The following is a 25,076-nucleotide window of genomic DNA, read 5'->3' as shown; positions in this document are numbered from 1 at the left end:
AGAACTCCCTGAAAAGAAATCAACCAGCAAGTCTTGGAATAAAGCCAAGAAATGAAAGCATTAAAAAAGACGAAAATCGTATGAGTACAAATAAGTTACGTAGATGCCAGTTGCTGAACAAAAGCCATCTGATGAGCTTCATCAAATAGGAGAGCAAATGATGAGGTTGATAAGAAATTATCACTTTGCACCTGCCTGAAGGACCTCATCTGAACTTCAACAACCTCTGGGACAAGACAGTGGGTGCCAATTGTCCCCAGCACAAGGCACCAAGAGAGTGAATGCCCTGGCCAAGGGCAGGGGGCAAAGTGACTCCAGCAGCAGCATCCCTGCGCCCTGCCCGGACAGCCCCTGCTCCACCGTCCTGCAGACCTCTTGTCGTGTCCCACGAAGGAGCACAAGAGAAAAGCTCCTTCCCTGGGAGTCTTCATGGGCAGCATAAAGAAAAGTTAATTGCTTTAACAGCCCCCAAACTATCGCAGGGAGCGAATCGAGTCAAGTCTCACTCCAGAAAAAGCTGTATTTAAAAGGAAAATAAGAAAAGACCTCGCAAGGAGGAAACGCAGGGAGGATGCGAGCAACAAGTGCCGCACTCGGTGTGCGGGAGCTCGCCCCAGGCTCCGCTCCCCGGGCCCACCCTCCCTCTCTGGCACATGTAACAGGAAACTTCCCGTCTCCAGGACAACCAGTAACAAAAAAACGGGCAGAGCCAACAGCTGGCTGTCAGCAGCCCGAGGAGAGCGGCGCCAGAGGAGCCGGGCGAGGGGAGATGACCTGAGCGCTTAACGAGACCGAAAGAGAAACGAGAGAAGAGCTGGTGCGCGGCTGGGGTAAGGCTGAGCTGTTGCTGCTGTTCGGTCAACTCTAACACCTTAACTAGACAGCAGGGAGCTGGAGCTTTCGTAGCTGTCTGCGCGGTGAACTGCGGAGTCAGCCGCTGAGCAGAGCCTGCCCAGCCTGAATCCGTGTGCAGGGGACACTCGGGAGAAAAGCTTTCGCCAGGGCTGCAGAGACCTGCGCTCAGTGCGCCGGGAACAAGGAGCCGGCCCGCGGCCCCAGAGCCGCAGCAGGGGCTCCGCTGGGATGAGGAAGGCGGCTGCTGTGTTTTTGTTGCTGTTACGGAATGTGACTCAAGCCGATAAGCAGGTCTAGCACAGGGCATTCTCCACAGCAGTGACTTGATATATTAATGTGAACAGCAGTGCTCCTCCATAAGTGCATGTGCCACCAGCGAGTAGCTGCCAGCACTGGCAAGCGCCTGTGAAACCAAGTGGGTACAGCCACAGCGCTTCTCCAGAGCTCCTCCCAGCTGGAGCCAAGTTTAGCCCCCAAATCCTGAAGCAAACAGAGAGCTTAGCTAATAAACCCTGGTCAGGGAACCAGCATATTGTGCAAGTTCAGCATCTGTGTCCAATAGAAATAAACGGAAAGATTTTACACAGCTTCTAACAAGAGCATTTAAAAAAAAAAAAAATCAGCCAGTGTATCGGGCACAGATGCTGGTTTACTATTCAAAACAGCCGGAGAAACCACTGCTTGAGAGAACACGTACATACACATACATGGTCTATGGGTTGCAGTAACAAGACTATCAGGTCTGAATGCAGTGAGAAGGGAAGGAAGAGGATTCCCCAAATACATGAAATTACAGAATCGTTTAGGTTGGAAAAGACCTTTAAAGATCATTGAGTCCAAGCCTTAGTTTTACAAAAAGAGGTGTCCCACAGCCTGGGCTCCCATCTCATTTTGCTTCTGGGTATGGAAGGGGGACTGGAAGGGAGACTGACCATATATCCCCTGTCTGCTGCCACCTGAAGCTGGTGACTCTGTCTGGAAGCTCCTGCAACTCGTAACACTGAGCCAGGACCACTTGCCTCTTCCAGAAGGTACATGGGCAGTCAGCTGTTTACCAACAGGTAGGGAGAGAGGCAGGAATCCAATTCTCACCAAAAGGATCCTGATCTTATACATACCTGTAGGGAGGAATGTTAAGGATCAGGTATTTCCACTTCTCTCCATTCTCATTAATGCAGAAAGGAGGGCGGGTCTTTCTGACCTGTGTGTTGTACAAACACCAGATTGGAACTGCCTGTGTGAGGAGTAGTTAAGACCCACACGCCTCCAGTCTAGCCCTATGTTCAAAGGGGATGGAGGCAAGTTTCCACCCTGCTAATGAAGTGTCTCTGTAGTTTGGTTGTTGCAGTTAAGATGGTTTCTTAAATAAATTATGGGAAAAACAAAGTTGGGGGGTGGGGGAAGGCAGGAGGGGGAAAAGGGCTGAGGGGAGGTAGAGAAACACACCAAGTGTTCTGAGCCAAAAGAAAATCTTAACACACTTGGCTGGGGGCTTGTCCAGCGCAGCTGAGTTGTACGTATGTGGGGGGGAGGAAGAAGCAATGCGAAACACATGTCTGGATAAAAGCAGCTTGCATTACAGCTGTCATAGTGCAGGGGCCTCTCAGCCTGACTGCAGTGCTAAAGTGGTTATGGGAGTGGAAGTGCAAACTTAGAGTTGGATAGAGCTGAGCCTTTCTGGAACACAGCCGCTGCCCCACGGGGCTGGACACAGGGACTGCATGAAAGCTGGGTGAGGAAAGCAGCACCCACCCCTCACCTCCTGGCAGGCTCTCACCACCACCCGCTACAACCACAGCCAATACATGGCAAAACAGCTTCTTCTGAGGAAGGAGCTGTTGTAGCCTTCAGTTCTGAGTCCTTACACCCAAGCAGCATCTTTACTAGGCTCAGACCAGCATATTCCAAAAGAACTCAAAAATGCATGTAATTTCTGAGACCTGCAGGTCTGAGATCAGTCAAAGCCAGGACACAAAGGTGGCTGACAGAAGATGGAAGTGTTTCCAGCACTCTCAGGGGACTCCAGCCGCCTCACCTCAAACACCAAACTACTGAGAAATCCCAGGATGTTTGTGAAGTAACTATTTACAAGGTTCTCAGCGCACAGCTACCTCTGTCAGCTTCCTGGTAAACGGTTATTTTGCTAATATTAGAATAGACTTTCAGGCTAGATTCAAGCATCAGCAACCCTAAAAAAAGTTCTCTTGTAGAAGAGCTACAGGTTTATTTTTAAAATTGACCTTTTCACTGGATGGCTCAGTGCTTTGGTTTTCCCACTTAAAAATGGGACTAGCAGTGAGGAATTATCTCATGGGGTTTTGTGGACTTGTTTGTGAGATGGACTGGAGAAAACCTGGGTGTCCTGCGGAGGTGCAGAGACTCAGCTCAGTGCCCCAGTGGGTACCTCAGCTACTGAAACCGCAATTGCAAGGAATTCAGTGCCTTTTTATATTAATCTAATATTAGGTTGTAGGGGAGGGAAGGGACATTTACAGCGCTGCCTCAAAACCAATCTCCAAACACTGGGTGGTGGAGATGACAGGGTATCCCAGCCAAATGGCTACCCTGTCCGGGCAGCTTTATAATCTGAAAAACTGTGTGGCTGCCTTTCCAGGCCAGCTGACCAAGTCAAAGCTTTTCTCCCATGACATTGAGCTGTAATTTAACAGTTTGGGTGTGTGCTGTTAAAAGGGCTGAATTCTCTTGATAGTGGAAACTATTTTCATCTGCTTGGGAATAAATTATAGCTCTGTCTGACTCCATTCACACTTGGTTTTGGGGAAAAAAGGGCTTGTCTGTGAACTATAGTTAAAATTCACATAGCTGGTCAACTACAGTCATGGCAGCAAACCATGCTGCATTAACAACGACGAGGGAAAACCACGCATTAATGATATGACTACATTTCTATAGCCCTTTTCATCTCAGAAGTACTTAGAACAATGAACAATCGGACAGGAACTATTACATGTTCTGCCAAAATGCACCTAAACCATGACACCACCAAGCAGCCCAGCACTGTTTGAGGACAGGAAGCACCACAGACCTTATCCATGCGAAATCAGAAGTGTGTTCCAGGACCTAAGAACAAAGCTGGTAGGTTTAGAAACTAGCCAAGCCTTCATGTTCTTAAGAAAATGACCAAATGCAGTCAGAGTATTTTAAAGTTCTAGACCAGAATAAAAAGCATCCTCTTCCCTTCAGCTGCTCAGTACCCTCCTTCTGTGAGGCTGGGATTGCCTTCTAAGATCTGCTACCAAATAAGTTACCACAATCCACACAGGCTTCCCATCCCTATACAGGTCCAATTTCAACCAACTTATTTGACTTGCCTGAGTAAGAACACCATGAAGTATTTGCTTCTCCACAGCCACAGTCTTGGGGAAGAAAACAATGTTTCAATGAGAATGTTGCCCTGGATCCTGCTTGCTTGGGCACACCAGGAAGGTCCTACTTTGTAAGGTGTCTGGAGCGTTGCTGACATGCGTAATGGGCATGGAGGAGGATGTCAAACTTGCCATCACTGGGACTTGCTGCAATAGGACTAGAGGCATCAGGAGCTTCAGGGTACCACCAACAAACTCCCCTCTCCAAAGCTCCATCTCCATGTTTAGATTACTACAGCAACAAATCCATGCATGCAAAAATTTATAGAGGGAGCACAGTGAAACCAATGGATTGGGATCACATCAAGAGAAATAAACCCCTGTGCAGCATGGCTGGGTAAGGAGCAATCAAGAGCAGAAGCCATGCTTTCATCTACTTCATCCTGAATAGACTCAGTGACTGGAGTGTAACAAGCAGTCAGCAAGTAAAGGCCATTTCAGTTTCTAACCGCAGCAAGACCAGGGTCTTTCTAGCTAAGGATTTCAGAGCATGTTAAGAGACTTAGACACACAACAATTAGCAGACAAACCTCATGGAATTGAAATGGTTACATGTTCTGCCACTTTCCAGAGATGAAGTCACCCAGCAGAGGAATGGGATGACTTATCCGAAGTCACACAACCAGGAAGCATCACTGGCAGGCCAGGAAGACCACCTGCACTTACTGACTTCCAGTCCTGGGGCTAAACCACAAACTCAGATTCATGTTGCTTGCACTGAAATTGTCTGCTCAAATGCCACTGGGGTCATGGCTAAACAAGTGTCTCATTCCTCAGCAGTAAAATTAAGCTCACCCACTCTCTACAGTTCAAATTCTGATGCACCTGTGTAGACATGCAGGTTGGATACAGCTTTCCAAAACAAAGATAGGCCAAAAAACCCCCAATCAATTTACATCAATTTCAAAATACTTCTAGTAACTTGACTAGCTTAAGGCAGAGAGAGGGATGTGGGACCCCACCTTACATTGTCATCCCAAAGCTCTTCTTCTCCCTTGAGGCCTGGAATCCACCACACACAGCCAGTTCACAGTACAAAGAATCCCTGACCAAGGCTTTTCCTCTTGAATGTCTAGATTGAGGCCTTTTAATGACTTTATTCTCAAAAGGGCTGAGCAGCCAACTTCTTTGAGTGCTTCAGTATGGCATAAGTCAACTAAAACAGTTCAGAAAGATTTCAGCGGCAATTTTCACAGCTTTAGTCAGTGGGCATAGCAAGATGAATCTGCATTAAAAACAAATAGTAGCACTTTCTGGGAATCAATCTACAGAAGCCCTAAATATAGGATGTGCTTTTTCAGTTTGAAAGGGTCATCTAATCCTTGCAGTGGAGCAGCACATGTTCAAATGCTGGGCATCCCCCTGCTCTGTGCTCTCTTTTCAACCAAGGCTACAGTACATGGCATTTGCCCTTTTTTTCTCAAAAACAAGTAAACCCAAATGAAAATATTTGTTCTATTCCCTCCCCTGCCAGACCTTGTAACATACAGGAGGGTAGAAAGATTTGATGATCTAGTCCCACTGGCAACACTGGAGAGATGAGTTATTTTATAAAGAACAGCCAGAAGAGGAAACAGCTGAAACCAGTATTTTCAGCCTGTCAGGGCTCCTCAGCTGGAACTCCCCAACCACCTCTCACAGGCATCAGCATTGTGTTCACCTTCTTTTCTATGCAACTTTCTCACCTTGCCTCTCTTCATTCTATTTTCACTTCATGTGATCTCTAGCTACAGCTGTGAAGCAAAAGTTCATGACATTAGGCCTGATAATGCCTTATGAAGACTATATGGCACTGTCATCATTCTTCCATAATGAGTTCCATCAGCGGGGCTGCCCTGGCAGCATGTCTCCTCTGCTCTGGAGGGTTCCCATTCTCAGCGGATGTAGTTTTGAGGAAGGACATGAAATCCCAATTGAGAAAAACACTGGCAGACAATTATGTTTGCTCCAAACCCCACAGAATCTGTGAGGTACTAACTTCGGTGGCCACTCTAGGCTCCAGAACAGCACTCTAATCTTACAAAGTGAACTGTCAGTTAAGACCTACAACCTTAAGTTTCGAATCTCTTAAGACTTGCCCATTTTAATAATAATCATGACAGTGACTGCTTCAGCCAAACATCCTGCACCACCAGGCCTTTACTAGTGGTGGTGACTGGGAGCTTACTTGAACACAGTATGATAAAAAAAAAGGAATTAATTCTTACAGCTCCACTCTGCAATCTGTAAGTACTGTCGTCGCTGTTGGGTTGTACATGAGGAAGATGAGGCAGATGCGTAAGATACTTGTTTAAGTCTCACAGCACTAACCTTACCCTTACGCTAACCTCTAGGGTAAGATCTTGGATCTGCTGAAGTCAACTGGAAAAAGATCACAATCAAAACTAGTCCTGACCAAAGACTTTACATCACAAGTAGAACGGAAGCTATGAAAGTCCATGAATATAACCAGCTTTCTGGGTGGGTTTTGGGTTTTTTGGTTTTGTTTGGTTTTTTGGTTTTTTTTTTTTTTAAAAGTGATTTTTCCCCTTGGCGCTTGGGTGCTGTCAGAAGTGCAGTTGAGCAGAAAAACATTTGCTTCCTCATGGGTGGACTGGAGGCTGCACGACCAACGTGAAAACTTTGTCTCTGAAGAAGTTCAAACCAAAGTAAACAAGCAACATTCCTTGCAAGTTTTCGAATAAAAACTCTCTCACTTAGCTCCAGCTCAGGTCTGTTACTGAGACACCTCTTGTCATTTTAGATTAGGCACTTGGCTAATCCAGGTGGAGTTCTACAATCCTAATCAGTAATTTTACACTGGATGCCCAAACTTCAGAAGCTTGGCTCTTAACACTTCCTGCTTCTGGTGCACCCAAAGTGTATCACGAAAGGTGACAGCAGATTCCCTACTAGGAGAGCTTCCGGGTAGGCAGCAGCACCTCCAAAGGGAACAAACATTTTCAGAATGTGAGAGCCAGAAATACTTTTTCAGAAAAAAAAAAAAAAAAAAAGGAAAAAAAAAAAGTTTCTCTTCTTGAGCCAAGAGAGCACACAGCTCACTTTGGCTCTGCCGGCACTGCCACCTCTTGGAATGGGAACAACACTGGAAACTTGCTAACAGAATCACAGAATCCCGCAGCACTGTGCAAAAGACAAAGCAGCTGTTTCTGGAGCAGCTCACTCGGGGTGCAATCGTCTGGAAAGAACCTGTTAACCCTAGTCTCAAAAGCTACCTTTTCGGGTCAAAAGGCCACAGCTATGCCTCCCTGCTGAGTTGGACAGAGATCTTTCTGTAGATGTAGATTTTCCATCCACCCCCATCCCTAGGAAACCAGCTGGTTCTGATTTTTCTTTCTTATCTTGGATTTCAAAGAACAGAAAATGCTTTTGAATTGCATAAACATACAAAATGTAATTTAACTTGGCACTATAGCATTGAAGCCCAGCATGCAAAGAAACAGCCAAGGTCTCTCTGTCCTCAGTGCATTTAGAAGAGCTGAACTCCAAGCAGCCGTTTGTTTGAGTAACCAAACCAGATCGGCAGTAATGAACTAGATGGCTTATTCTGGAAGTACTCTCTTGGTCACTTGGCTTTGTGTTATCACCGAGATAACACATTAATAAATATTAAATAGCAATGTTCCAGTCCCACAAAACAGCACTGACTATTACAATACACACATGCTAGAACATTCTGATATAATAATGACATAAAAGTTATAATCCATCCAAGTGTTGACCTGTCCAAACACTTGTTTTAGATGAAACTATGGGTATTTCTCAACAATATCCTATTCCACTTACTGACTGAAGCAAAATTTTAACTTCCATAGCTCTCATGCAAGCTTGTTTGTTGTGACGTCTTCCAAAATCTTTCTCAGGGAACAAAAGAACAGCAAATATTGGTGGCAAAACTGAGGCACCTAACTTTGACTAGACTATTTTCAGTAACAACAGTTCCTGGTGATCATGCTTCCTGGGAATAAAGAAGGTATAAAATGACTGTGCAGGGCAGAAGGGATTAGCTTCATGACGGATTAACTTCATGAGGCAGGTATTTCTCCAACAGATCCAGGGGATTTTGCTTTGCTCATCACCAGCAGTGACAGGTGAGCATCCACTGTTCTGTTCATGTATCGCGCCATTAGAATAGACTGCGGCTTAAAAGAAAAACAAGCTACATTTAACTTAGCATATAAAACTTGCATTCATTTGTAAGAAATTGAAAAGCATCCAGCTGTCACCAGTGAACACAGACTTTAGCTCTTAATGTCACCATTCAGTAAAACTGTTTGGTAAAACATTATTAATGATATTGTAGTGAGGTATTGAAGTAAGTGCCTTAGTTTTTGAAGAGGCTTTCTGTGGGTGAAAGTGCAAGAAGTCTTCAAGGGCTGTGTTACTCAGTAAAAAACAATTGAAAACTATGTACCACTTGAGTTCAGCGTTTGGAATTCCAGTTAGAATTGCATTTCTTTCTGGAAGGACAAAATAGGAAAACTGGGAAAAAAACCCTACTTTTCTTAGGTGCAAGCCAAGGGCAGGCACTGTCCAGTTCTAACTCTGTGCCTGCTGAAATAAGTGTCCTTTTACAAGAAACACCATTTTGCCTTTGCTGAACAGTACAGCTGACAAAAGCACCCTCAAAGCCGGATTTTGAAACGAAACCAGTGCCAAAACACGTAGACAATTAATAGTCCTCCACCTTAGCTACTGGGAACAAGGACTGAGACCAGATAAACTTGTTTTCCTTGTGATCACCAGCTCTATAAGAAAGCTGGCAGTTTACTAGCATTAGTCAGTGGAAAGGTTTATTCTCTATTTGGTTCTTCCACAGCATAAAGCCTGGAGAGGTTGAGCCAGAATGTCTTCTGAAGGCTTTCTGAAGGAAATGCAAACCATTGGTGAGAAGTTTCTCCTTAAGCTCCAGAAACTACCCAAGGCTGACCCAGTGGAGATTGTGTCCTTTTGTGTGGTTCTTCTGTTTATCGGTGAGTGTATCAGTGGCCGCAGAGGGATGTCAGAATGTCTCTTCTCTTCTACAGGGGCAGCTTGCTCCAGTCTTTACTGCTGGGTTGGTGGTGTTGGCAGTTGTTTCCTCTGAGGCCTAGTTTAATTTCTAGGTAATGTTTTAATACTCAGTGTCTGTCTCTACATGCATGCAGAGCACAACAAGCAATAGTATTGCTTTCCCCAGAGCTTTCATATTGTAGCATTAAACAGCAGTATTCTACCAGAGCTGCTGCAATGTTTTGATGCAGGGGAGACAGTTTATGACAAATGGCATTAGGGCACCTCACTTCTGCAGAAGACACAAAGTCTGAGACTCCAAGTATCATTCCTGTGCTTACTTCAGTGGAACGACCCTATTTATTCTCCTCTGGTAATGTCAAGATCCCTCCTGCTGCTCTGTGTGGGGGTGGCATGGAACTAATAACAATGAGCTGCTTGATGCAGAGGGACGAAGTTTTTTTAGACAATGGGAAAACAAGCAGGAAGGAAGAAAGGCCCTCCCCCTCCACGAGGTACACTTTGCTCCCGGCCAAAAGGAAGGGAGTGGATCCAGCCTGGACACTCCTCCCTGGGCTGGAGTTCAGAAAGACACACCTGCTGCTTTAGTTTTTTTCTTACCTACAGCTGGTTCCCCACAGGTCCCACAACCTGGCAGCCCCGCTCCAGACTGTTAAGGAACACATGCACACACATGTGTGCATTCACACACTCTTACGTGTTTTGAGGGATTAAACATGTCATCTTTTCCTATTCCTGATAAACTAACATATTCCTCCCAACACCAACCATTATGCCTAGCGTAGGGTAACAGTGATTTAGCCCAAGGCTTCGTGAAACAATCCTTGCATTTGCAGTATGTATTTTTTTCAAAAGAAATACAGAAGAAAGAGTAAAGCCAACCCAGTCACAAATACCTGTCCTTATTAAAAAGTACACCGCACACACTCTTCAGAAATGCAACTGCCAGTTTGACTAACCAAATCCTCTTGAGTTGCTTCTGACACAACTATGGGGAGAATTGGATCTTCATCCTTCCCAGGCACACAGCTCTACTTAGTCACCGCACATCACATCCGAAACAACAGCCCATTAAGCAGGTAAAGATATGCCTCCATGTGGTTTGGTATATAGCTCTTAGGATCACGAAATATCCAGTAATGATTGTCCAGATTAAATGGATAACTAACACGAGGGAGCAGGAACTTAAGAGGAGGGAGGTGGGGATATAGGGGGGAAAAAAATGGCAAGAAACCAGGCGTTGTTCATCCTGCTGCTCACTGAACAACTTAGAGGAGACATAGGGTTACTCTGTGGTAATTGCTCCTATGTCAACAAACAACATCCTTTGCTTGTCTTGTCTTTCCAGTTACTGTTCTTGTGCTCATGATCATTGCCTGCAGTTGCTGCTGCTATAGCTGCTGTAGCTGTGATGGACATCCTGACCACAGACAGAGGAAGAGCCAAGTCCGCCCAGCTGCCCATTCATGAAGCGCAACAAGAGGTGACACAATTTACTATCAAGGACATGCACAGACATCATGATTCAGTCCCATGGGGATGACTTTCTACACTAGCTCACTGGAAATGGCAATAACAATAATAATTAATATGACTCAAAGGACCAGAAATCACAGCATGGAATTCCTTCTTTCTGTGACAGCCACTACTGTGACCAGAAAGGTAATGCTACTTTACCATCACTGTGTCCTTCTTCTAGGGTGGGATGAGGGTGCTGGACACATGCTGCTGAGAAAACAAACATGCTTTCCCATTGACAGCCCTGCAACTGGGCCAGCCAAGGATTCCCTCTGTGAGCAGGGAGCCACAGACCAAAGCAGAGAACACGGAGGCGGCCACATGCTAGGCAGCGCTTAATCTCTTCACAGGTGGCTAATCCAGAAGGATGGTGCTGGGCATTAGCAGAACCCCTAGACATCATTGGGAGATCTACATGCTTAGATCTCCCAGTGCATCTTGGATCAATCCCAAACCTGCTATCTCCAAAGCTGCCTGCAACAGACACGTTTAGCAGAGACATCTGCTGAAAACAACAAACCTTCTCATCCAGACATACTAGCTGAGGCTCTGAGCACAGCCAGAATAAATGCTCCCCGCTTTACTGCATGGGGGCTACAGTGATATGAAATCGCCAAAGAGAAAAAACAGTTCATGTGCAATATCCTTTGTAAACAGAAAGGTGAAGGCAAAAGTGAAAACTTCAACAATGCTACAGCTTCATTTGATCATTCTGCTGGTAAATGTGCTCCCTCCCCACCCTCTGTGTGGTTCTGCTCTTCTGCTTACTGCAGGTGAATGGTTCTTACAGAGCGCGGGAATTAGAGATGAACAAACCCGGCCTTCCTTGAGGGGCCTGTGTGCCTGACTCCCTGCCCTGTGTGCAGTTTGTTTTAGTGGACATAAACATTATGCCTTAGGTTTATTAGCACATGCAAAGGCATTTCAGAGGAGTGACATACCAGGTGGTAACTATCACTGCAGGGCACCCGTGCAGCAGCTGACAGAGGGCACTGTGACAAAGCAGAGCTCAGAACAGCCTGCACAGCTGGAGATAAGTGCAAATAAATCCCTTTTCCACACTGCACCCACTGTGTATGTTTGGTTTATACTTTGGTGATTTATGTACGTACAAGGCTATGGCGCAGGTCACAGCTTTCCTAACTGGGACAGCCAAATGAAGACCATCACACTGTTCCTGACTCTGTAAACCACTGGTCTTTCAGCCCCAAATGTGAAACCAACCACCTTTATGAGAAGGCATATAGATAAGTTATCTTTCACCCTTGTATCCCAATTGCTAAGTGTAGAGGAATCAAAGGGATTGCACATGTATATACCAGAGCCAGCATCTAGCTCTCTAGAGAAAAGAATTAAATTTATAACCATAGGCTTTTAAATATTCTTCACACTTCAAAAGGAACAAAAAAATTGAAAACTTTGTAAAGAAACCTCTTTTCTCTGACACGTGCACCCAGATCAGTAAAAAGCACATTCCACCACTACATCCTCATATATTTAATTTTTGCAAAGAAACGAGATGTAGGTATTTTGCATTTTTGTACTGCTGCCCATTGGGATACAGCTGTGGCAGCGACACAGAGAATAGGCTAAAAATTAAGAAAAAAAAATTCCTCGAATTACCGTTACTTTTGGATTAATAAAAACTTCCAGCAGAAAATAAGGCTGTTCCTTAGAGCATAAATATTTGAGCCCCAACTTGACAACTGCCAACAGAAGACTGCCCTAGTATGAGCTACTGCACACACAGTTACACTGAGACAAAGAAAGTGCTGGCCTTTATTGTGCTGCCCCAGAGCTTTCACTCCAGACCAATAAATAGGGTAGGTAAGGGTAGGATAGGGTAGGATAAGCTCAAGCATGGCATCAATTTACTCTAACCAACATTCAGAGATATATCACACAAACCTCTCTGTCAGATATAGCTTTGCTCATTTCACTTACAAACAAGTGGCAATCAAGGCAACATGAAGTCCCAGAACCTCTTTTGCAGGAGACAGACTCAACAGACATTTCTGGATCTAACTTAAATCACGAGACCTGTGAAAGCACAGAGCTTACCTTCTTTCCTAGCTTATGCTAGAGAGTCATAGCTACAGGAATTAACAGAATCCCACTGAGAAATGCTACAGCAGCACAGAACCAGCCTGTGCTAAGCCAGGAGGAAGCTCAGCAGGCTAGACACATACCAACAACTGACAGCTTGATGTCACTAGGAACAAGCTGCCAGGCCTTATCTCAACAGGAAAAGCTACAAATACACATTTCCCAGTGGTTTTACAAGACAAACCACTGAGAGATAGCAGGCAGGAGGACAAGAGAAAGGGCTCCTGTCTTATTTCTGCTTTTGTAAGTTCCTCAATTAGAAACAGAGACTAAACACAACACTTAAGGAGAGAAAATTAAGCAATTCTCTAAAGAATTCATGTAGCTTTCTGGAGCAGAGGAGCAGTCACTACGTAGAGGAGAAGTCCCTGGACCAATTTCTACATACTTGCCTGGACCTCACAGGCCTAATGTTCTGCTTTGTACCATTTTGTACAATTGCTTGCAGCTGGACTATTCCTACACTTGGTGTTTAGTTATGCCCATTGCTGGCCTGGGTTGGGTGGGCTCTGCCACCTGCCTGCATGCAACAGATCAGGTTGGCCTGAAAGATGCCCAGCAAATCCCAGCTTACTACAGTTCTTCAGTTTCTGTTGACTAGGAATATGCCAGCCTCTGGGTCCCTACTCACCACTCACACATGCTTTTGTGGGTTTGGTTTCAATCATTACCCACACAAAGGGCCCTGGAATGCCCTGAGCACTACTGAGGATAGATCCATCCTCTCAGTTTCAAAACGCAGAGGGAGATCCAGAAAAGCACAAGACTAAGGTGAGACTGCTTCAAATACGGCAACTTCTGTACATGTTGCAAAAGCCTGAGTAAGCCTAGAAGGAATTGCAAGGGAATATAGTTACTTCAGCTATAATGATGTAAGTGTTGAAATAATTCCCTGAAGAACCTAAAAGAGACAAGAGGCCAGCCTCTCCAGCAGAGACTGCTGAAGTTCTACTGATGACTTGATGGAATAGCTTCTATCAGGTAACATCATCCCTCTGGTTTCAAAGTGATTTGATTGGCTTGTGAAAAATAGTTTCCTTTTACACAGGCACAATCTCACACACCACGTTCTCTGCCTCCTCCCGTCCCACCTCTCTCCAGCACCATCCTTCTGGTCTTCTTCAGTTAGGAAAGCAAAAGGGAGTCAGTTTTATTGCAGCTAACAGCAATGCAAGGCTCTGTAATGTGTTTATACACCCAAACTCTCGCAATGAGTTTTGAACTGGAGGGCAGTCTTGTTCACAGTCATTTTAAATATGGTGGTCTCCTAACAGAGCTTACAATACAGATCCACTCAGGATCCAACAAAAGCCTCTTCTCTCCACTGCAGCCTTCCCCAGTCAGAGGGCATCATGAGCCTTTACAAGCACTAGAACACGTGCATGAGTAAATAAAGCCGTGGAGAGGAAAGAACGTCTTTTCAACCAGGCTCAAGGGCTTTGACAGGATTAGCCACACCTTTGCAGGCAAGTCAGCTGTTAATCATTGACTGTAGTACAAACAGGCACCTTCCATGCTGGCTCTGCAATCTCCAGGTGCAGCAAGAGAGTTCTTCCCCACAGGCCAAGATCACTTGGAGGGGATGCAGAGGACCAGAAGAAACACCTCCTACAAACACAACAGCTTCAGGTATTTATAAACTTGCATACAGCTTTCCTGTTTCAGGAGATTAACTGTGGTTAGCAAAAGAGAAGAGAACTTTCTAGGGTGGACAGTCACATAGGGTTTCTGCCTTTGGGTCTACAGAACTAGTATCTAGACCGACTCCTTTTTAAAGGCAAAGCAAGCTATCCGGAACCATCTTCATGTCCCATATGCCTGTTGGTTAGAGCCTGGCATGGTGACCTGCCACCATTCCAGAAAACACCACATGAACTGAATATATTTGGCTGCTGAGAAAGAAACAAAAGCTTCAGCAAACTGAAGTGTGCTCCTAGTCAAATGTATTTGGCAAGGATGGAACACACTCTCCTTATAGTATTAAGGATGCAGACATAACGGGAAGCAAGTCAAACAAGTTTTCAAAAATAACGGACCTCCCTTAATGTATTAGGGCTGCACAGTCATATTTCTGAGAAAGCATGAGGAATAATCCATCTTTTCCCTTGAGAAGCAAGGAAGCTTTAGTAAAACCACAAGATGCTTGCAGAGAGATGCTGAGTATTCTCTAGAAAGCTATGACAAAGTCTTATGCAAAGTACCAGTGAAAGAGCAAATCTGTAGAACCCACTGAGTTCTACAGTGGGTAGTTTGAATTATTGGTGGACCCAAGTACTGCATGGGAGAAAAATATGCTTCTATGGCAGAGTAACAGAAAGTGTTACTAAAGCAAACTCCCTTAGCAGGAGTCCTTTTTGCATAACTACTCTAAGCCCTGCAGCAGCACAAGTTGGACATGAAAAACTTTGCTTATTTTTCATGGGTTTTTTTGGTTAGTTGGTTTCAAGTAAGTGTTCGTTTAATCTGCAGTGCGTTCTCAGACTTTACCTCCCTTTTAGAGATCTTTCCAATGGCAGCAAAGAAGTTCTCCCACTGAACACTTGTCCTTCACGTATAGGCTGTACAGTTGACAGAGATGAAGGGTTCATACTGAACATGCTGGGAGAGACACTATATTATTAAAAATATTGATAAACTGTGATTAAAATAAATCTCAACTGCCAAAATCTTGTAAAGCCAGAACCTTTCCTCATTACATCTCTGTAGATCTGATTGTGAAAGTGGCCTCAGCTACCTTTCTTCTGGTTTATGCTCCCATTGCTGTGACTCTCCCTTTTGGAAGAGGGGTGCTGCAGGCACAGAGAACATGCATGCCTGTACTGCTTTGGGGAGTGGGGCTCAGAGCACAGAGAGGACACACCAACAGCTGATATTGTCCTTGTTTATCTCTGGCAGGGTGGAAGCCAACATGTCGTCAGTACAAGAGGCATCCTCAGCTCTGGAAGACCTAAAGAGACTGATTGAAACAAGTGACTGGGCTCTTGGAGGGCTAGTGGTGATTGGCATCTTCTGTCTTGTTTTTGTTGGTCTCCTTTTATTTGCTGCCATCTTTGGGTGCTGCTCATCCCCAAGGTACAAAGCGGGGTATAAATAGCAAAGTTCAGACACTGTACTTGGAGCCCTACACTAAGCCAGAATCAGCCCAGCTACAACCTAATTGTGTTGTTCATAGAACATCATCTTCTCTCATGCCCTCTTCTCTCCCTGGGTGGTTATTTCTCCCCATGCAACTTCCCTGCATCAAGAGAACGCACCACTGCCAGCAAGCTGCTCTGCAAGTCCACAGCAAACTCAACACCTAAGGCTATCTGCATTCAGGAACTGCGCGACTAGACAAATACCAGTCAGCTCACCTCTGCCTGATTTTCATCTTTCAAGCAAAACCAGTGGTTACAGGCAAATGGTCAGCTACCACCTAAAACTGATAAAGATGTCTTCCACTGCTGCAGTTACAGGGTTGGTTTTTTTCCCACCTTGCAAATGGGGAACAGGAAACTCTGATGAGCAAAAGCTTTGCCCAAACACACTCTCCAAAACAGCTTATACCATTGTTCTCCTGTCATACTTGGACAAAAGCCTAAATATACTATGCAAAAATCCTTCCCAACATGCAAGTCTGTCTTTATTTGTTCCTATTTAGAATCTTGCAAGGTCTGAGTTTCACTATCCAAACAGTGAAGGCAAACATGAATAGAACTGTATTAATTCAAAATGTAAAAAAGAAATGCAATGTGGTGTTCCTTTACATAGAATCTTAGTCTCCTGTTCAGTTACAAAGAGGGAAGCTAGCCAGTGGTGCTGTGATATGTTACTCTGGGATGCATACAGCATGTTATACAGTAGAAAGAATGTACCAGACTGGGGGAGGGAAGAAAAAAAGTACAAAAAAGGTGATTTCTAATTAGGGCAGAGATATTCCCCTACAGAAATCTCTCCCAGTGAAATCCTGTCTCTGTTAGTATTCATCTGAGCAAGGAGAATGTTTTCTTTCTATCCTTGCCTAGTTACTGCCTCATTGCTGATGTGCAACTCTAGAGAAAGTCCTCACTTGAGACAGCAGTCAGGCTCTTTACAGCATGCATGAAGTAGGAGATGCAATAAGACAGTAACATGGAGCCCAACTCATGCCCTCACTGGCACACCACCCTGGAATGTCCTGGGACCCCTGCTTCTGGTTTGTGCAAGGTTAGTCCAGTGATCCCAGTCCAGTTCTTATGGCACTAGTGTCCATTCCAGGAAGTGACTGTCCTGACTAACTGCTGCTAAACAGCTTAGGAATCAAGGAGAAATAGGTACCAAGACAAAGCTTCCTAAGGTTAACATCTAACCAGATAGATACAGCTGCCTCTCAGATTATGCAAACCCCAGACACAAACAACCATCTGGCCACTCTTGCTGTTAGCTAGTAACACACACCAGAAGGAACAGAGCTGCTTAAAGTAAGTGTATCAAACTAAACAGCAAGACAACTAGCAATCACAACTACGAGTTGTGATTCCCAGAATCACCTTGACTTTGGGCAAAGAGGTGCTCCTTCAAATGCCCCAGGACTCAGTATTGTGCCATACTTTAGTACAAACAAAACTTTCTTGGAGCAACCCCATAAAACAGGATTCGTTTACCAAGCATGACCGCAAAGAGAGCACATGCTCAGCAGGACATCAGAAAAGCACGACGTGTCACAGTCACACTGAAAAAGTTGTCCTAAACACAGGTGTGAAAAATGAAACAAAATGCAGACTTGAAAGCAAGACACACGTTGATGTTTTCAGTTAGTGAACACGGACTACACTCTTACTGGCAAAATTATAGCCTTGATGTCTTATCCAGCATGGAATAGCAATTAGTACAATTACAGTTTACAAGTCATAACCTAAACAATTCACATTGCTGTTGCTACTCTGCATTTAGACTGGAGACATCCATAATTTGGGCCTGTTTCTGAAACATTGTAAGCACCACTGGCTCCTTCTAAGGTCAATAAGAATCACGGATACCATGTTCTTTGCAGAGTGGAGACACTGAGGTTTAGAGAAACATTAAATCTAAATGCTTCCATCCCATGCTAATTAGGCTGCCTATCTCTTTAGAACAGAGATAATGTAGTGAAGGAGGAAAGAGTCAAAACAAAAGCAAATGCAACCAAGTCAGCCCATCATCAAAGACAGAACATAACATAGTAAAATTCATAGCCATAGGAATTATAGTTTAACATCACCACATCACTTAGGCTCCAAGACCAACATACCAGTTATCTGAGAGGCGGGAGTGAGAGAGAGATGTCTCAGGGACACCTTCCTCAGTTCAGACAGCAAAATACCAGGCAATTCATTCAGTATTTTCTTCTTCCTGGACATGCAAGTTCTCAGGAATAACAGAGCCCTGGAAGGGACAGAGCATGGTTTCCCCAACATTAAACAGTGTTTGAAAGAAGTGCACTCACCCCAGCTCCTCACAGAAGCTCACGATGGCATCAAAAGCTGTCATCACAGCTTTGTCAGATTCTTTTAAGGTGCCTTTTTTTTCCTGGAAGTGAAAGGGGACAATAACTATAGTCTTAAATTTAAATATAAACAGATAAAGTAACTCTAGTGACAACTAAATCCAACCCTTCCGATCAATCCAGCAAACACGTATAGACACCACCCTGTCTCTGTTCCAGTCTTCTGCTCACCCATGCCTCCCTAATAGAGCTGGAGATGTAGCCCTTTCCCTTTCTGCTTCACTCCTCTCTGCTATCCCTTGAAACAGGGCTACTGACAGCTCAAGACCCAGAAAAACTCATTTCATCTTTGCATATTCCAAGGTTACTGCAGGCAAACCAGATCAGAGCAAAGGCAGCAGCATCTCTAGGCAGGCGGGTACTATTCCGCAGATCTTACCTGGATGTTAGAGAGCTCCTTCTTAATCAGGAAGCTGACTTGATCCCGCTCATGTCTTGAGTAATAGAGGCGACAGCGGGATGGCTTCCCATCTCGCCCAGCTCTGCCAGACTCTTGGTAATATCCAGCCATTGACTTAGCAATATTCCAATGGGCAACAAATCTGCACGGGATAAGACAAAAGGAAACATAAGCCTGCAGGTTTCTCGGATCACTTCATACACAATGGTTTTATTTGTGGACATCAACAACAGTAAAATACAGGGCAGCAGAGCAAGGGATTTTGCACACAGAAATGTAAGTCTTCTTAACATGAGACACAAGGAAAACAGCTGGGCTATAAGAAAAACAATGCACCAGAACAGCATGTGAGCAGGATGTTACTTCAAATGGATGGAAAAGGACAAGCATGTGAATATCCCACATGTGCATAGAATTGTACAGCTATGAAGACTGAGAATAAGGACATTGAATTACAGAGTTTGGGAGATTTTACCATGAAGTACAGCACTAATAAAAAAGTCCTATTTATTTTGTGGAACACAATTAGAACATTGTAGAACACATTCTGAAATACTCAATTTAAAAGACAATTTTTTGCCAACAAAGCCTGCATGGGAAATTCTGTCATACCAAGCTCACCTGTAGATGAAGGTATCCTTCTTTCCTTCCTAGCCAGACAATACAAGTATAGAATCATTGCTAAACTTCATGTAATCTCTGACCGAATGTTTTCAACACACCACTGCTTTAAACCTGCTTGTACCTGACTATTTGGCAATTCAGCTTCTACATGCATTGAGAGGATTTCACAGGACAGTTACACTGCCAATGTTTTAAATCCCAGCCTGCCTCCAAACCAGCATGTCCCAGGGCAGGTATGACACATAAGGGTGTGGCAAAAGATTCAATGACAAAAGCAGGCAAACATGTTTGAAGAAACACAAACACTCCAGAACAGGCCAGGCAGGGAGCATCAGAGCTTTACACATTTAATCCCCATCAGAAAGCTTACTGAAGCAATTGATAATCTCAAGCAAAACTGAATTAGCAGAAAGGAGCTGATTCCATCAGAAAAAGAGACACCACCTGTTTTCCCTTTTGTGCAGAAGAGTCACCTCCAGAAGTTGTCAGACCTGATCTTACTCGATAACATATGCATGAATGCTCAGAACTCTGCCAACAGAGTGAAGGCTAAGCAGCAGTCACTTGTTGCCTAGGCTCAGGTATAATGTCCTTTAAACTATTTAAAAACATCCTGTAAAAAGTCATTTTAACTCTGTTCTTTAGAAACTAACCAGATTATAAGAATGTTTCAGCTACATTTCACTCTCAACCAGCCCTATGTGTTCCAGTTACTCTGCTTTTTTTAACAGCCACTGTCCTGAACAGGACAGGGTGGCTTCAGCAGGTCATTAATTCATGCTGCTGTCCTAAGAAACTTCTCATTTCTCTCCTGGGTCACACGCATCAAAGCAGCAAAACAGTCTGTCATTGCTATGGGATCTTGTTACCCGGCAGCACAGGGACACAGAAGGATGGCACAATTGTGAACTGATGCAACTGTCTCACTGCTGTCCTGCCCCTCTCCCACAGTGGTCAGAGCAATCACTTTACGTGGATTTTAGAGTAAAGATCAGGTCTGTGTAGGGAGTTGTGTGAGCTGCACCTGAATTACTCTCTGCTAAGCGATCAGAGCTCACAATACCAACTCAGCACAGCTAGAGTGCAGTGCAGGAGTTCTAGCAACACAGAGCGATTATGGTGACAGAAGTCCCAGAGGAACAGCAATTGAAACCATGTGCAAAGTTTTATCCTTGGACTAGAGCTGTATTTTTATATGGTTATTGCCATTTGTGAACTGCTTTATTTTTCCCCCCATTGCATTGCAAAAAGAGATGTCTAAAAAAGAGTTGGCTCTGACCATTTTAATAGAGGGTGTATGAATTATTTTAGGTGCAGATTTTCTTCCCACTGCTTTTTAACAGCAACTATTGCACTAAGAGAAGTGAAAGGAACAGCTGTGGCTGCATCAAGATGGCTTCTTTTGAAACCCTGGAGGGTATGGTAAAATAAAAAAGCATTCATCCAGTCTTCTTGGTTTGTAAGATGACTGGCAAAGAGGAGCTCTGGTGGCTTGTTCTTAATTTCTTTGTAAAACCCTTCCAGGTTTGTTTTTGCTAATTCTAAGATAAAAACCCTCCAGCTCTGTTTTTGTGGATTTAGCAGATGTTCATGGGGCATTTGAGTCGCATGTGTCAGGTAACAGAGAGACTGAGGCTTTCCCTTCCCACTGCTCAGGTTTCAGACTCGGGCAGGGCACAACGCTCAGCCTACCACACCTGACGTTGGCTTTGTCTACTCCCATTCCAAAACTGATGGTTGCAACAATAACAGCGATCTTCTCCTCCATCCACTCATTCTGAATTAAAGTCCTGTCCGCTGCCTTGAGTCCTGGGAAGGGAAAAAATGGGAAGAAAACAACAACAGGGAAAAAAAAAATATAAAATTCCTCCTCCATTCCCCCATTCCAAGCCAACCCCTGCCTAAGACAGCAGCAGCTGTTTCTATTCCAAAGAGAAAAATCCAATTCCCTCCTGGGATAAAAGCAGTTATATTTAGGCCTTGCAAGAGCCAACAAAACCAACAGCTCTGGAGTGAAGGGAATGCTGTTCTGTGGAAGAACTTATCTCACGTGATCATCAGACACATTGCAGACCATGGCTAGAAAGCTGTTTCCTAGCCAGCCCCAATCCAGGCCTTAAGGATTGTACAGTTCAGTTCTACCAGCTGTTGAGAGATGCAGATGCAGCTTCCAGTACCTGCATGATACGCCTTGGCTTTCACTCCTCGGTAGCTCAGCTCAATAGCCAGCTGGTCACACACATCCCGCATCCTGCAGTACACAATGCCACAACCGGAGTACACCTGGGCAGACAGGAAAGAAAGTCCACAACACAGCCTGAAGCCAGTCAATAAAGCTGCAGTATTAGGATAGCAGAGACAGGAGGAATGTCCAAAGCTCATCTCTTTACAAGCTGATTCCCTGGCAACTGAAAATACTGTGTCAGCACAAAAGTAAACCAAACATAAAGACAGTTTCCTTACAAGTCCTCCAAGGCCCAACATCAACCAAATCTGGTCCCTCAATCCTCTCCCAGTAGACAGAAGGCAAGAACCAGTCTCCCTCTGCTGTCCAAATAAACTCGGGTGCAGAGGCTACAACCAATTTGCTGAGAGTTATTTTGGGAATTAGTGTCAGAGCAGGAAATTCAACACAACACTTCAAATGCTTCTGTTCATCCTCACCATAGTAGACAAACAGAACACAATCAAACATACAATAATTGCCTCGGTCATAACAAATCAAGACAAATGCTAGCCGCATATTCCTAATCCACTTTCTTTTAGACAAACCGCTTTTTGAGGACACCTCTGAAAGGAATGCAGCCTTCACATTCTATCTATCTTAGAGGAACTAAAAAACATATGTGACCACTTCTAGAGAAACTAGAACAAACACGAGCACCCTCCTTCCAGGGACCTCCTCCTCCCCTGCCACAGACCTGCAGGGCCGTACCAAGGTCAGTGACCATCAAGGTAGATTTTGTTCAGTTTAGCCTTCTTCCTTAAATGTAAGACCTACCCCAGTGGTGTTTGTCACTTCAAGTGCCTTCAGACAGAAATCCTTCAAGTTGGCGTATGGATCGGTCAAGAGCTCTTTGAACTGCACATCATAGAACAAGTTAGATCTGAAGCAAGGGGTCTTAAATGTGGAAAGTGGCTGCTTTAGCTTGAGCACTGCCACAATGTCCTCCTGGACCTGCCTGGTGGCAGTGGCTGTCAAGGCAACACATGGTGTATTGGGTACGCGAGTGCGCAAGGTGCCCAGCCGGAGGTAGTCAGGTCGGAAATTGTGTCCCCACTGGGAAACGCAGTGCGCTTCGTCGATTATCAGGTAGGACAAGAGCTTTCGGGACACCAGAGAGTTCAGCGTAGGTTGGAAGGAGGAGGCAGCTGCCATCTCTGGGGTGATGTACAGGAGCTTTACTTGGGGCTTCTCGCTTGCTAAGTCAGCCAGGATGGTCTTCTTTTCCTGGGCAGAAAGCTTGGAGTTCAGAGAGCAGGCTTTGATCTTCAGAGCCAGCAAGTGATCCACTTGATCCTAAATACAAAATTAAAATTAAATTAAAAGCAAATGGAAATAAAGAGAGTCATCAGCACAAGAAAGACTACTAGGGACATGCAGGTGAGGCCCCAACTTCCACCTTGAGAATCAAGTCTCAGGACAACATACACCTATAGTCTGGGTATTTAGAACTTTAACTCTAGAAGCCTTTATCTTCGGCTGTGAGCAGATCCATCCAACTGCAGTTTTGTGCCTCCATTCCCTTTAAGACAGCCTTTTTGCTGTTAGGAAACACCAGGAGGGATCTGTGCAAAATAACTCATCACAACCCTAAGTGTGCTGAAACAAGCTACCGGCACAATCAAGTTGACACAGATGGAAAATGAATGTGACCACCTTACAGTAACAGAGTGCATTTCATGCCAAAATAACAACAGGGTGTCATAAAAACAGCTGAGATAGGACAAAATACAAGGATCATGCAAATCACCACTGCAACAGAACCAAGTTTGTTGATGAGAATCATGCCAGGAAAACCAAGAAGAAAACATGGCATCACATCCAGACAAACACTGGGCATACAAATTCACCTCCTCATCCCTACACTACGCTGTTTACTCGCACTTGACCAGCACATAACATTTCAGAAGATATGAATAGTCCTGAAAAACAGGTACCTTATTATTTCACTCAATAACTGGTTTCAGTGACTGATTTCACATCCACTGTTCACAAAGTCAACTCTCAGGCTTCACTAATATGAACCTCCCAGACTAAGCTTTTGAAGTTTGGCTACACTGAAATATATCATTTCAGGCATAGCCACCCCATCTCAGGGCTTGATGAGAAGACCTCTGAAGGTTCACTCCAGCTCTGTTCCCTAAGAATCACTGAGCCCATCTCAACCTATTCATCACTCTGACACATTCTGCTTCACCTGCAAATCTTAGCAATGGTAATTCTTTTAACCTCCATTTCACTAGTAAAATATTGTCTGTGCTGGAGCTTAATCAGAAATCCTCACACTTGGAGCAAATTTGCTATTTATAACACCTTCTCAGATGTATCTCCAAGCCTGCTTTTAAAGTGCATTACATTGAGACTGCAAAGGAGTTAATAAAAATAATCCACAAAACACAGGCCAGCAGCCCACCACAGCCCACACCAGGTTATCATGCAATGCTAACAGATGCTTTACAGAAGCCTAAGCAATGCTACAGCTGCTCTTATAGGGAAGTGTGTCTCCCAACAGGTGATGAAAAAGTAGAAAAGGTAAAATACAGGTTAAAAAGGATCCACAGACATGAGTGCTCAAGGAGAAGCTCTGCTAAACCAGCTTCTTCCCATGATAGAAAGACTGTCTGCAACAGAAAGACATTTTGATGCAGAACAAATTACGCCCTCAAAGGCAACTTCATCCCTCCTGGAGTTATTACTTTATAAATAAAATGGCAGTTTTCTTCTGGGGAAAGATCCAGTTTGGTCCATTTGAGGTACTCTGTTGCTTCTCTACAGCATACCAGAGGTAAAAGACAACTGGAGAAAATGGAGAAAGGCTCAGTTATAAAAAACACTAGGTTATTATTAAAGAAGAGAAACATCCATTTACAAAAATTGCATATTATCATACCAGAGTTACTCTGCTCTTCACCTAAGTTGCAGTCTCTTCACCTACCACCAAGGTAAGGAAACATCAAGAGATGTTTCAAAACATCAAGAGAATCCCGAGGCAGGCCTACAGCAGAGACGCGTGGACAGAAAGACAAGAGGCAGCTGTGCCTCCAGAGTCTCCCGACCCCCTTCACTGACGCTTTTCCACAGCTAACAGGAGACAGTTACCTGAATCAGTGCAATCAGAGGTGAAATGACAATGGTGATGCCCACTGCCAGAACTGCAGGAAGCTGGTAGCACAAGGATTTCCCTGCCCCTGTGGGCATGCATACAAAGACATCCTTCTCGCCTGCAAAGACAACGAAAGAAAGCTCAAGGCTACTGAGTGGTGGTGAGCTCCCAGGACTCTGACTGGAGGGGTGGGCAGAAGGGCTTGTAATCTGTGAGAAACAGCATACGTATGCAGGTACCATGTGGCATATCAAAAAAAGACACTCAATTTCAGGTTCTAAAAGCACAGCAATAATTTGCATGCCTGCAATGGTTTCCTTCAAAGAATCTCTGATTGCTTTGTA

The 25,076-nt window shown here is 44.5% G+C and overlaps 2 protein-coding genes across 13 annotated transcripts in view; one reads left to right on the top strand and one right to left on the bottom strand.

The window, feature by feature from the left end:
- The window catches only part of RECQL5 (RecQ like helicase 5), a 39,172-nt gene that overhangs the window by 11,958 nt on the left and 2,138 nt on the right, over nucleotides 1–25,076 (bottom strand). For 9 of the 10 annotated variants that reach the window (XM_030505789.1, XM_030505790.1, XM_030505791.1 and 6 more), the window contains exons 3-8: nucleotides 24,729–24,850; nucleotides 22,407–22,925; nucleotides 21,583–21,688; nucleotides 21,103–21,214; nucleotides 18,761–18,923; nucleotides 18,322–18,404 (exon numbers count right to left, since the gene is read on the bottom strand). In XM_030505789.1, coding sequence (XP_030361649.1) covers nucleotides 18,322–18,404; nucleotides 18,761–18,923; nucleotides 21,103–21,214; nucleotides 21,583–21,688; nucleotides 22,407–22,925; nucleotides 24,729–24,850 — 1,105 coding nt within the window. The remainder of the gene's footprint in view (nucleotides 1–18,321; nucleotides 18,405–18,760; nucleotides 18,924–21,102; nucleotides 21,215–21,582; nucleotides 21,689–22,406; nucleotides 22,926–24,728; nucleotides 24,851–25,076) is intronic. The other variant, XM_030505796.1, reaches the window with a different exon arrangement.
- On the top strand, nucleotides 126–11,838 carry SMIM5 (small integral membrane protein 5). 3 transcript variants are annotated; one of them, XM_030505803.1, is made up of 3 exons: nucleotides 126–830; nucleotides 9,061–9,214; nucleotides 10,603–11,838. In XM_030505803.1, the coding sequence occupies exons 2-3, from the start codon at nucleotides 9,088–9,090 to the stop codon at nucleotides 10,722–10,724; spliced, it is 249 nt and encodes an 82-aa protein (XP_030361663.1). In that variant the 5' UTR covers nucleotides 126–830; nucleotides 9,061–9,087; the 3' UTR covers nucleotides 10,725–11,838. The 3 variants fall into 3 exon arrangements, with proteins under 3 accessions (XP_030361663.1, XP_030361666.1, XP_030361664.1); XM_030505806.1 differs by lacking the exon at nucleotides 126–830 and adding an exon at nucleotides 839–1,886; XM_030505804.1 differs by lacking the exon at nucleotides 126–830 and having other exon boundaries at nucleotides 6,676–9,214.

Source organism: Strigops habroptila, chromosome 14, assembly GCF_004027225.2.
Source record: "Strigops habroptila isolate Jane chromosome 14, bStrHab1.2.pri, whole genome shotgun sequence".
Lineage (NCBI taxonomy): Eukaryota > Metazoa > Chordata > Aves > Psittaciformes > Psittacidae > Strigops > Strigops habroptila.
Note: the sequence above shows the minus strand (reverse complement) of the source record. Positions and strands in the feature narration are given on the sequence as shown.